The sequence below is a fragment of the Patagioenas fasciata genome, chromosome 15 (genome assembly GCF_037038585.1).
Source record: "Patagioenas fasciata isolate bPatFas1 chromosome 15, bPatFas1.hap1, whole genome shotgun sequence".
In the NCBI taxonomy this organism is placed as follows: Eukaryota; Metazoa; Chordata; class Aves; order Columbiformes; family Columbidae; genus Patagioenas; species Patagioenas fasciata.
This window is the reverse complement of record NC_092534.1, coordinates 4113618-4126752: the sequence shown is the minus strand read 5'-3', so window position 1 is coordinate 4126752 and position 13135 is coordinate 4113618. Positions and strand designations below refer to the sequence as shown.

The window sequence follows — 13135 nt, the reverse complement described above, 5'->3', positions numbered from 1 at the left end:
ACTCTTGTTTAGCTACACAAACACCCTCCACTTACACACTCACACGCTCCAGTCGCATTTGTTCCACCCACTGCTTAAGGAGGACACTAAATATATAAACAGAAAATCACTGGGATTGTGGGTGTATTCTGCCTGAGCAGCACGCACAGAAAATATGTCCTTATAATCGCATATGTATTTCCTTCTTGGTCCTTAACAGCCAGTGTGAGTCACACTGTCACACTGCCGTATAATCTAGACAGCAATTTGGAAGGCTTATGCTAATATACGAAAAAAATGGCAAAGTGCTTTCCTCTTCCAGATGTGAGGGGGCAAATCTCATTTCCACAGTTGCCTATTACCCCTAAGGAGTGGGAAGCAATTATCCACCCAGGAAAATCATTTTGAGTGTATTAAGTCACTCTAAAAGCACATAAAGATTAAGCAGAACTGAAAGTTATTAGGAAGGGGATAACAGACTCTCTGTAGAAACTCAAACCAAACCCAGTTTTCTTCTTTACGTCTCTGTGTCTCTAATTGCTCTAAAAGTTGCAGTGTTCCAGGTTAAGGGCTGAACGTGGCTGCACCCTCTGCCCCTCCAGCCCTGGAGATCCATCCCCAGATCTTCCTGAACGGAGCCCATAAGCTGCAGCAGCGCAATGGGTTACAAACACCTTACAGATGGTTGGTCTGGTCAGCATCTCCTCCCCTCCTCTCCAAACCTGCTCCCTTTACCCAGCATTAATCTGTTCCTTGTTTCCATCCCTTTCTGTTGTCACGCACCTTTTATCCCCCTATTTCTGCTGCATCCCCCATAGCTCAAGACTCCTTGCTGTCTTTCTCTCCATCCCATGCACACTCTCTTAATCCCGAAGCAGCTTTGCCATTTGCGGTTCAATAATCTCATTTGCTTGCAAATGAAAAAAAAAGCCATAGAGAAAGAAAAATAAACTTTCCTTACCTACTAGGCACCAGTGATTCTGCTCCAAATCTCTCAGACATGATGCTATAGGTTTCAGAGGCAATGTCTTTCAAACTACTTTGGAGTATATTTCTAGAAAAGTACCACTCTGCTCTAAACGGCACCGTGCAGCCCCAGCCAGAGCAGTAGCAGCAACACCTGGGCATTCAGACACCTGGGCAGAAGTTCCTGAGTTGCAGGTTGGAGGAACACAGTCCCTGCACAGACCTTGCAGTCCAGCACTTACAGACTTGCTAAATTACACATTATGTGGCCTTGTGCCTGAGCTTTACTGAGCACAGGGCAAGATGGCACAAAACAGCAGTTGCCAGCTGTTTGGGTAACGTGCTGGACTGGGGTACGTCAGCCTGCCCGGCTGCTCCCTACAGAGCTTTATGAAAGAAATCAAAGCATGTATCACACGATTCTTCCATGCATTTCTGTTCTCACACATCCCTGCAACTGTGGGTGGAAGATCCAAACAAGACAATGTTGCTGCTTCTCTCCAGTTGCTTTTGGACTCCTGGATGCTTCTAGTTCTCAACAGAAGATTGAGCTATTCTTTACATTCCTCAGCAACTCCTGCCCATCCTCCTGCCCTCTGTCTCCTCTCCTCCTTGTCAGAACAGCAAACGCGGCACCTTGTAGCCTGTTTCCTTCCAGCAAGACAGAATCCCAGGATGTCAAGGATTGGGAGGGACCTGGAAAGCTCATCCAGTGCAATCCCCCCATGGAGCAGGAACACCCAGCTGAGGTTCCACAGGAAGGTGTCCAGGCGGGTTTGAATGTCTGCAGAGAAGGAGACTCCACAACCTCCCTGGGCAGCCTGGGCCAGGCTCTGACACCCTCACCGGGAAGAAGTTTCTTCTCACATTTAAGTGGAACTTCCTGTGTTCCAGTTTGTACCCATTACCCCTTGTCCTGTCACTGGTTGTCACTGAGAAGAGCATGGCTCCATCCTCCTAACACTCCCCCTTTCCATACTGATCCCCATGAATGAGTCCCCCCTCAGTCTCCTCTTCTCCAGCTCCAGAGCCCCAGCTCCCTCAGCCTTTCCTCACACGGCAGATGCTCCACTCCCTTCAGCATCTTGGTGGCTGCACTGGACTCTCTCCAGCAGTTCCCTGTCCTTCTGGAGCTGAGGGGCCACAACTGGACACAATATTCCAGGTGTGGTCTCCCCAGGGCAGAGCAGAGGGGCAGGAGAACCTCTCTGGCCTACTGACCACCCCCTTCTAATCCACTCCAGGATGCCATCGCTTTCACAGCATAATTGCTAATTTTCAGTATAATTTGTCCACGCAGTAGAACTATCCTCAGGATCAGAGCACTACACAGGTAGCTACATATAAACCACCCAGCCTAAGCTTAGTTGTCCGTAAACCAAACCTACATCCCTCTGTATTTACCTTACTTTTTCCAGTGCCTACAAGATAAAAAAGAGGGCCAAAAGCCATTGATGTTAACACAAGAAAAACCATCGTGCTCTGACAAGTATGAAAAGACGCTCCTGCATGAAGAAGTCATTAATACTTCAGTTGGGTGTTTTACACCAGCCAGGAAAAGGGTAAACCTTCCGGCCCATTGTGCAAAAATTTCACTGCAATGTGTAAGTGAACTGGCTTGGGTACAAGAACGGTACAGAAGAAGCAAGGAGAAAATCAAATGAGAAAAATCACAGGAGAAAGAGACATGCAGAGGAAATGGAAAGCTCTAAAACTCCTTTCAAAAGATTATCTCAGTACTGTGCAAATGTGAAAGAGAGACAAGATCATGATTTTTGAAGGTGCAATTAGATATACTTTTAAACAAATTACTTAGTCTTATTCAAATATACAGTATCATCTAAAAGGTTCTCCCATTATATTAACATAACATTCATATCAATAAATTGTGTTTGTTCAACTCATTAGGATTTTTTCTTACAGTTATGAAACTCGTTAGATTTATATTCATCCATTGAAATTATTCCATACTGTGATGAATGCTCTATCACATATACTGAATAATAATGCAGTGCTGCTTCCAAGTGCTTTTCTGTTTTATAGGCTTAGTCTTATAGAATCCTACATTCTGCAGAGGCTGCACGAGTGAAAGAAGTATTTCTGCCTTCATTTGTGAATGTCTATTTACTTAAACAACCTCATTCAGACTCCACTGAGGATTTCCCAGGAGTATCCTCATAAGATGGAACTTCCTACACATCATATATGTCCAACTGCTGTTCTTTTTAATAGTGCTCACACCATTTTCTGAGCAAATTTAGGGATCCTTTACAAGGGAAAATGAACATTTTAGCGTTCATGGGTTGTTCAGAGTACTTTCTAAAGGTGCTGAAAAATAGCAGTGAAAAAAATGTCATAAACACATCCGCAGTCTCCATGGTTTGTGCATTCAAAACTTTTGTTTATCTTCTGAAGCAATATCTGAGCAAGATGAATGTGGGAGCAGATATTTCATGACAAGCTTTCATTCAACTGGGTGCCAGCTGTATCTATTACAATTCCATAAATTATTCATATGGAAGTTTTAATACTGAGTTTTGTAGACAATTCATTTGTATTATCTTCAGCTACTAAAAATGAGTTAGAGCTATAAGCATTCATATGCTATGTAAATCCACAGGTCAAAGTGTAAATACATGATAAGATTTTTCCTTCTTCTCTCCCATCCATTTTATTTTCTCCCTGACAGTCAAAGTGATGCACAAAAAGCAGTATCTTTGGTATGGCGACAAACTTTTTCATGAATAGCTTAAAATACCTTCTATTCTATTTCATTAGTTTTCTTTCTCTGTGATTCCATTTCTTTTTGTTGCATAAGAAATATCAGAAAAGATGAAAGAATAAGCATGAAGAAAATGCAAGGTGACGAGAATGAAAACCTTGGTGATGCTCTGACATGTAGAGGGGTTAGTCCACAACTAAGACACCTCGGATCCTCCTTCAGACTACAAAAGCAGTTTCTTCTTTAGTACAGGACAACTAATTCAACCTCCCTGATTCAACTTCCTCATCTAAAACCAGGTCAGGATTACAGCACCTAACACTTAATAGTATTGCACAAACAGAAAAATATTCTAATCATATATTCACAAATAGAAAAATAAAGTGAAGATTTTAACCAATTAATTGCAACTGTTTAAAACAAGAATATGTCACTGCATGAAACCAGCTTATGGGTCACCAGTTAACTCCTCAGCAAGGTGAGCAGCGTTTCTTCCACAAGCCTCTCTAAACCCAACACATCAGGAATGATGACACCAGTATGTCTCTATGTTCACCAGACAAAATGCATCAGTCATGATGGTTACATCTCTTCCAGTCATTTAGGTTTATAACAGGAATAAAATCCATGTACAGGAAGACTGACACACTCACCGTCTCCAGTATGAAAATTAATGTCTTGGTTTTTTTATGGAACAGGAGACCATTATGCTAAGGTCCTGCACTTTGCCATTTAAATTGTCCTGTTATAGAGAAACCTACTACTCTTAGTCTCAATGACATGCTATCAGTGATTTTAAGTGCATATTTATTTTTCAATTGAGCCCTCTTTTCCACTGGGAGAGAAATGCAAAGTTAACACAAGTATCTATGTAAGAGAAAAATTACCAGAATGATTATGTAACACACCATGTTCTAATCTGCTGCAGGATTTCAGCCATTCATTACAAATTTCTTTAACCACCATATTTTTATTTGCATGCACGTGTGAAAAGCTGGAAGTTTCACTTTGGCAAAGAAAGGTTTCTACAATTAAAATGTAGTTCAAGCCCTATGTGGAGAACAAGCCATTAATACTGTCTACAAATACACCAAAGATGTGCAGTAAGTTTTCTGCAGGGCAGAAGCACCAAGAGGACCTAGAATTCTTCTACTTCTGTGCTAGAATGAAAAACAGTCACCTTACTTCAATTCCATAAACATTATTTTACCAGAAGTTTAAATGAATCCACCCTAGATTAGGGATCGCTCGCACCAGTTCAGACCTGAGCTAAAGAATTTTAAATAGTTATGCTGAATGATAACTCATCTACCATGTAAAAACTCCTCTGTCATTGCTCAATGGCAACATAAAAAAACACATTTAGAAATGCTCTCTAACACTGAGGCCACCGTTACTTTGTGATGTATGTGAAAACACTCTGCAAATAGATGTAAACATCCTGGGTGGTGAGATGAGTTAGAACAGAGGGGAAGAGAATTCCTGTCTCAGCATCAATAAATAGTTTTCCACTTTATTTTTGCACTTGTTTGCTTCGTTTAAAGACTGTAAGAAAGCAGTAATAAAGGGCTCAGAGCCACCAAAGCTGAATTAACTGTGCACACCTAAGAAAGAAAAGAAAGGAAAAAGGCTCAATCCCTACCATCTCCAACAAACTGAAGGAGGGCCAGATCGATCTGTCTCTTCCAAGGTGACCCTTTCTGAAGTGCTATTCCATAGCCCGTGGTGGCAAAGATGTACCCGCTCCCTATGGTGACCAGTTTGCAGCCTTCGTCTCTGCCAGCCTTGTAATTCAGCACCGCTGCGTCATAGATGAAAGCATCCAACTTCCTGAAATAAAAGAAAACAGATTTACAAACAAACCATGAGGGACAGCTGTTGTCAGACTTCTTTTGTCCTTGATATTAGGACCCTGTTGAATATCACATGGATTCTTTGATATCATTAATTACATATCCTGCTCTGCTGTATCTAAAATTAACAAAAGGCATCTATTTTAGTGAGGGGAAAGTAGGACACATAGTTTTGCATTTCTATTTTAAGGGATGCTGTTAAAAAATACTGAGCAGGAGAAACCAAACTACAAAATGTCTTGCCCTGTTATCTTGGTATCTGTGTTTTTAAAATGGATAATAAATATCTTGAGATACAAAACGATCTTCAAAACCAACACAAATGATAATAGAGGATTTAGGAATTGAAACAACAATAACCAATTAGCTTATTTTAAATACTGAAACAGACTGCTAACGTGACTTCAGCACTTTTCCACACGCACTCTTATTCTATGCCTCTTTCCAAATATAAACAATGAAGGTGGAGGTTGAGTCCTTGCAAAGACAGAGGAAGGCATTGGAACATATCTGATACAGCTACCTAAATCCTGCCTAAAAATTAGAGAAAATATTTCTTTATGATTCACAGTTCCAAACATATTATTTCTGTACTTGGAGCATAGCAGGTATAAAGGCACTGTGGAAAATTTCAAGCATATCAGCCCATCTACCTAAAAACGTAAGAATGGGATAATCCCATGCTCTGAGGTATACAGGGAACACAACAAAATAGAGGAAAAAAAAATCTGCAAGGAAAGGAAAAGAGGCAATGTCCTTCATGGATAATTTTTATGAAGCACTATAAAGCAAGAGTTAGAAGAGACAGGTGTGCAGTTATTTCACAAAATAAAAGTGCATATAATATATGCCAATAGAGGAGCCCCAGTGCATGGCACAGAGCACCGTGAACATTCTCTATAGGGATGCAAATGACTGAGGCTGGCAAAATGCTGTTCATAAACAGCTGGGACCTGTCCTCACGGAAAGGGAAACACAAAAATAAACTAATTGTGAGACAAACAAGAGCATCAGCTTCAATTACATTCTATTAGTATGTAGCAGTTGTGAATTCTGTTGCTGTTGAAGTTTTAGAATCATGCTTGCCACTAGCTTAAATTGGTTTATGTTGATAAAGCTTTTCATTTATATCATATATCAGATTTTGGCTACTAACAGAAAAAACAAAACAAACCAAACCAGCAAAACAAACAGAAATCCAAAACAAAACAATCAAACAAAAAACCCCACAAACTTTAATGCATGGCATAATTCAATGTTTGTTCTTAAATAATCAATCAACAGATTCACGTACAACCCCAATTTTTGTGGAACTCTAGATCAGAGAGCAAAAATGTGGCACTACAAAATACCCCTGTCCATCTCACGTCAAACCAAGAGAAACCCCAGGACAGAGGTGGTTGAATTTTGTCTGCTGTCATGAAAAAATGAAGAGTGAAGTTCCTGTCACTGCTTTCTGTACTTTATCACTTCCCTTCCAGGACACTTACCTCAATAGTCACCATTCAAGTCCTCGAACTGGAATTTAGCGAAGTAGTTAATTTAGAGTAAGTACAGGTGGTTCATGTAACCATTAAAAGAAATAGCCCAGTCATCATTTTCTTTGTTTTTCCACTGTTCCCTAAAACTCAGTCAGTGCAATCTTCAGCTTAAGAATCAGTTTAGCTCTATCCATGCTAAAAGTCTCTCTCCTGCCTTTCAATAGGTAACTGAACATGGAGAAAACTACAAGGTGATGTGTAACAGATACAACCTGGAAACCAGACACTGAGGGTGACTAAACTGGAAATGGCCAAGAGGTGCTGGGAGGAGATGCTGGGGTACTGTCCAAGCCCACAGGCTCCAACACAAGGTCAGACAGCCTTCTAAACAATGTGCTTTGGTTCAGTGCTTTGAAGACAATCTTTGGTTTGTATAGAGAGAAAGGACAAAAATCCACATCCTTTGGGCAGGCACACAAGGAAAAAAAAAAAAGAAGAAAACTGTTTGCCATACCCTCAAGGTATTGTGACAATTCTGTTCTACAGCAGACAACCATAACCGATGCAATCCAGCCTCATGGTTTTATGGCCCGCAGTTATCTGTGGGAAGGACACTGCTCCTCTCAGCCATGCCTCTGGCGGCCCAAGGGGCTGGAAGGGAACGCCCCACTCGTGGGACAGATACTGCTGCAACAAAGCCACCCAAGTTAAAGCACACACTTCAGTTTGGTATCTGTTTGTTCTGGGATTTATAGTTTTGCAATGTAAGCACATAAAACACATGCTGGTAAACACAGAGTCAGCTCTTCTTCTGTCAAAACAGACTCAGCCAGAAATACAGAGGAAAGAAATATCTATGCTAAAGACTCCAGGTCAAAAGCCTTGTGGTGCTTCAGAAATCAGACAGGTTGTCTCCTTAGTTATTCAGCAGTTTAGGTAAACCTTGGGACAGAATGAGAAGGAACAATCCCAGCCTTACTCACTCGCTGTGGATCCCCCTTGGCTTCCCTGCCGAGTTTGGCACCAGCTCCAGTGGACACACACAAGGAAAGCAGGTTCTGAAGATGGAGAAGGCTTTACTTGAGGGTTTTCTCTCTATTATTTCTATAAGGTCATAATAAATCTCAGTATGCAAATCAATTTAAAACCATGAGGTACTTTACTAAGAGATGCTAAGTGCTGAAAGGTCCTGCCATCAGCTGCTGCCCATGTGCCTGAGTTGTAAATCAAAAAGTTGATTGCCCTGAACAAGTCCTGCTGTCTACAAATATAAACTCAGATTCAGAATATATTTTCTCCGTTTCCAATGTAAGTCTTACAACCTCTCAAGGCTTAATTATCTCTTCACCATGTGCTGATTACAGAAGTACTAATTCCTTGCAAAGCAAAGCAAAGCAAAGCTTCAGAACATGCTGTACCCCTGGCAGCGTGGGCAGAGAGTCACAAGCCACGAGTGAAGCTCTCAGATGGGAGGACAACCAACTCTTCCATCACTAGGAGGTGAATTTCCAGACACCATGACTTTTTAAGAACTTTCAGACAACTTTAAACATTCCTCAATAACAGTTTCCAGAAAACAGAAAGTAAAACCTGGGCAAGTCTGAAAATCAGGCCGTTTCCCAGTTTGCAAAGACGGCATCCGCTGCGGAAGAAGACGAAGCAGAAATCTGCAGGGAACAGCGAGGACTTTCCTTCCTGCCCCATCTGGCTGGGGAAAGCCACAGCTTTGCTGGGACGGGCTGGACGCAGAGCCTGGCCTTGGCTCCCCTTCTGGTGACAGGATTGGCAAACCCGGCCCTGGGCTCGGCTCACCCTGTGCCTCTTTCTCTTTTTCTCCAGATGGACTGGTGAGCGCTGGGATCTTTGTTCTCATGGCAGCAAAATTCAGCTGGGCTACAGAGCTGAGAAGCTTTGGATTGGTTTGAGTGCCAAGCACTCTGCTGTTTAACTTGTATGTTCACCATATTCACACTTCACACACACCAACAGAGGCTCAACCTCCTGCAAACCTTAATCGCGTAAAAAAGAACCAAGTAACTTAGCGTTTCAGTGCTGCAGCCACTTCGGGGGCGAAAAGCTTTGTGTCACATTGCGTAGGTTTAAACAAACTGCTAAGAATTATTAGAAAGGTGAAAGAGGACTACAGAAACTGGAATGCAGAAAGAAGCCAGATTTATAACAGCCGCGAACCACCCAAACACACCAGGCATCTCCAGTGATGGCAGAAGAGACCACAGTGCTGTGACTCATCTGAGCAACCGGCAGGTCTGTAAACTTCCTCAGAACTACTGCAATAGTCCTGGGTAGGAGAGAAAATAAACATTTTGGAGTATTTGTATCATAGATACCGCAAAGGCAAATGTCCTTCATGATGTAGTGAGGGGGCAGGGAGAATTCTAGTGCACACAGCAGAGGAGAATGTCAGGTGTTATAAAATTATTAACTGGAATAAAAAAAAAAAAACCACGCATTACTGAATGCAATAATGTGAAGTGGGAGATCTGTGGAAAACAGATGTGGACAGCCTTGTACCTAGATCTTTGTGAGTAACCAAGCGGTATAAGAGTTGAAAAAACAGAATAGCTATTGCAGAAACCCATTCTTCAAATCTGTTGCCATATTGCATATTCAAAAACGACCGTGTAAAGAAAATTAAAGGAAAAGGTACAGAAAAGTAATTTCAGAAAAGCTGCAAATACTTCCCTATAATTTTCCCCATCTTTATTATTGGCACATACTTCTCACCAAACTCCTATGATGAAAACTGAAAAGCAGGATTAGGAAAAAGCTCCTTTTATTACTCACAGCTTCTTCCTCAACAAATTAATTATAGCTCCTTTGGAAAGTGTTACTTTGCATCCTTAACCAACTACGTGATCCTTCAGCAACTTTATTTTCTTGATAGAAAGAAGAAAAGGGAAAAAAAGTCTAAAAGAGCATCTGCTCAGTAGCTCTGGAGACACCAACAGGAATGTAGCAGACTGGAAATCGATGTCTTTCAATTACTTTATGTCCTGCTATGACTTGTGTTGTAATATTCAAAAAATGAGAGAGATGCTTTAATGCAGTTCTGTTTATTCACATTTTTCCATTTCCCTGTCAAGCACTGGAGTCTGTGGAACAAGTAATATTGTGTTTCCATTGCGGATCAGAGAAACTGGAGCATGACTCAAGTCACTTCCCAGTTTTCAACTACTGCAGTAATTTCAAACATACAATATCTATAGCAGAATTAATTTCTTGCCAAAGTGGGTACCATTCAGGGCAATGTTCATCTGTCAGATCCAGTACATTAACTTCAGAATCCATTTTTCTCATGCTCATTTCTTTATGTTTCCTAACACGCCAAATACATTCTTTTCACAGCCAGCAAAAGCAGTTTATTATTACTGACACAGATTTGACTTACACAAAACCAGAATGCGTGTAACATATGATGTATACACCATCACAGTAATTTGCTTGCACTGCATTTTGCTGTAAACACCTGCATCATAATGACTTTTCTACATTATTTTTGACTAAGTGTACCTTTGAACCCAAATACGCACCTTCTAGGCTTGTTCTGAAAAAATACAGGTCAATTATGTATTTAATTATCGTAAGTGATAGAAATTTAATTCTGAGAAAAGATAGTTAATTAAACCAGATCTATTTTTGAAATTTGCCTTGAATTTGGCTTAAAAAACTAAGAGATGTTATTCCTCAAATTTGGTTGTAAATAAATGCAAAATCAACTACAAAGATTATCACGTAGCAAGTGTCATACCTGTTTACTGAGGCTCCAGTCGTGTCTTTTGAAAGCACAATATTTGAAATTACTGCCTTATTACCAATACCAGACTGCAAGTCAGTAAATCCTCAAACAATGCTTCTAACAGTACCTTTACCCTTCTCTCTTTACCCCCAGCCCATCATCAGGAACAAACCTATTAAAGCTTTGTCTCTCCATTTTCAAAACATCCTGCAAAAATCACTACTTTTCAGCTTTTTTTGCTTTTAGAAAGAAATTGTATAGTCTGCAGAATAGATGATCTGTAAAGTAGCACTTATAATTCGATATTAGGCAAAAAACTGGCATCCATTTAAGAGTGGATTAAACATAAGCATATATTTTAGAGATCATCAATACCATTATTGGGAAGGCAGTAAGTGCAAAAATACTGGCTTTAAAATATGATGGATTTATAGATGTATTACAAATGTGATAATTTATATTTTATCCCTTCTTTACGCACAGAAGGGCTAAAAGAATGTATGTCAGGAGCGCACAGTGAGACAACGCCATACGTGCATCTCTAAAGCTACATCCAAAGGACGTGAAGCCACAAGGTCACTGAGGAATGACACAGCAACCAAGGGCAGGACAGCTGCTCTAAAGATGAAGCTTCAAGGAAAGTTCTCTAAAGTGACACTGTGATATTGCTGGAGCAAGAGAAGTTGATATTTAACCTTTAGCATGAGGGACTGATGATTCCTTCTACCCAGTTTTGACTAAAACATGTTTCAGGTTATCTGATGGCACTTCACGGCCAGCAGGGACTTTATCTTACAGAACATATTCAAATAGCTCCTCGCAGATCTGAAGTTCGCATACACTGGATGGATTCTTGACATCTTGACATTGCCAATTCATTAGGAGGAAATTTAACAACCACCCCACTGCAACGCTGCGGGTTAGCAGAGTTTAACCCAGTTAAATGACGAACTCATTAGCAGAGAATAAGCTTTCAACTTTTCTCCCAGCTCAAACCGTCCTCACTTCAACCTTTGTGCAGAAAACACAGACACAGAATTGGAAAGAGGAGGCTCTGACAGACATTAACACCCTCATGGGACATGATGGAGGCTTCACCTCCCCTGTCAGGCCTGCCCAAAAAGCCGATGTGAACCCTCCTGCATCCCGGGGCTGCACTACCTGGACCGGCACATCCACACACAGGAGCCCCCGCTCACCACCCACCTTCCCGTCCCTGCAACACTTCCCTTAGCAACCAGAATAATGCAAAATTTAGTGTGCCTGTATGATTAATTTATGCAACGGAATACTGTCCCACTTCAAGTCTCAGAAGCCAAGCAATGAAGTACTTGCAAAGCGTCAGTTTATCAAAACACAAAATTGGAAAAGTTGAGTAGGGGGAATGTATTTTTAGATTAAAGGTTTTGTCCCAGTTACAATAGCATAATGAAGGATAAATTCAGCACATTTCACCAAGCACCTGATCTCATCCCCAAATCAAATGAATACTAAAACTTAGAATAGCTTCTTCTCAGAAGAAGAGGGTTTAGATGGGATACAGCTACTTTCACCTCTTCACTTCATTTCCAGGTAGTTTACAATATTTAAAGACATTAGATAGATAACTGCATTAGCTAAAAAATGGTAATATAGACACAGGAGGTAACCTTTCTTCAAAAAAATCAGAAGAGCATTCATGTATTAAGGAATTAGAAATAAATTAATGTTTTGTTTTGCTTTCTAGAGGCAACTTGCTACGGATCAACTGAACAGGAAAGACAGGTGTTATCTTTGTTTGGTTTGGGGTTTTTTTGGTTTGCTTTGCTTTGGTTTTTGTTGTTGGTTTGTTTTTAAAAAGGCAGCACATTTATGGCCATGAAGAAATTATTGAAAATGTGACACAGCTTAAAAGGACATGATGATGTCTGCTTCTGTTCATACATAGTTTGAAGTTACAGCAGTATGAGCTTCCCCAGACAGTTCATGAGCGCCTCCTCAGCTCCCAATAACCCTCTGAATGCCTATATTGGTATTTGCCTGTTCTTCAAAGCCTGTAGAGAACCAACCTCCCCCAGGAATGGGGATCAGCCATCAGAACAACTGGTGCCAACAAAGGCAATGCCATGGGACGTCTCTGTCCCTGTGCTTGGTGGCACTTTGGCCTCCACACCCTGCACTTTCTTTTAAACTATTAGATTTCAGAATTGATACTTCAGTGACCATATCTTCTGAAGAACGGGCCTGGACCAAACAGTAAATGTATATGTTTCTGTATCTCTGCAGTCTTTCGGCACAAATAGCAGCTGTCCAGTTGCAAACCAGCTTTCCAGTTCCCAGCTTGGGTGCTGCAGCTGTAACACCAACTGAAAATCATTCCCCTCAGAGTGTAGCACCA

General features: G+C 41.0%; 1 protein-coding gene across 4 annotated transcripts in view; it reads right to left on the bottom strand.

Annotated features, from left to right (window-relative positions):
* Window positions 1-13135, bottom strand: part of GRIN2A (glutamate ionotropic receptor NMDA type subunit 2A) — a 175693-nt gene that overhangs the window by 21864 nt on the left and 140694 nt on the right. For all 4 annotated transcript variants that reach the window (XM_071814972.1, XM_065850551.2, XM_071814973.1 and 1 more), the window contains exon 12: window positions 5310-5497. In XM_071814972.1, the coding sequence (XP_071671073.1) occupies window positions 5310-5497 (188 nt within the window). The remainder of the gene's footprint in view (window positions 1-5309; window positions 5498-13135) is intronic.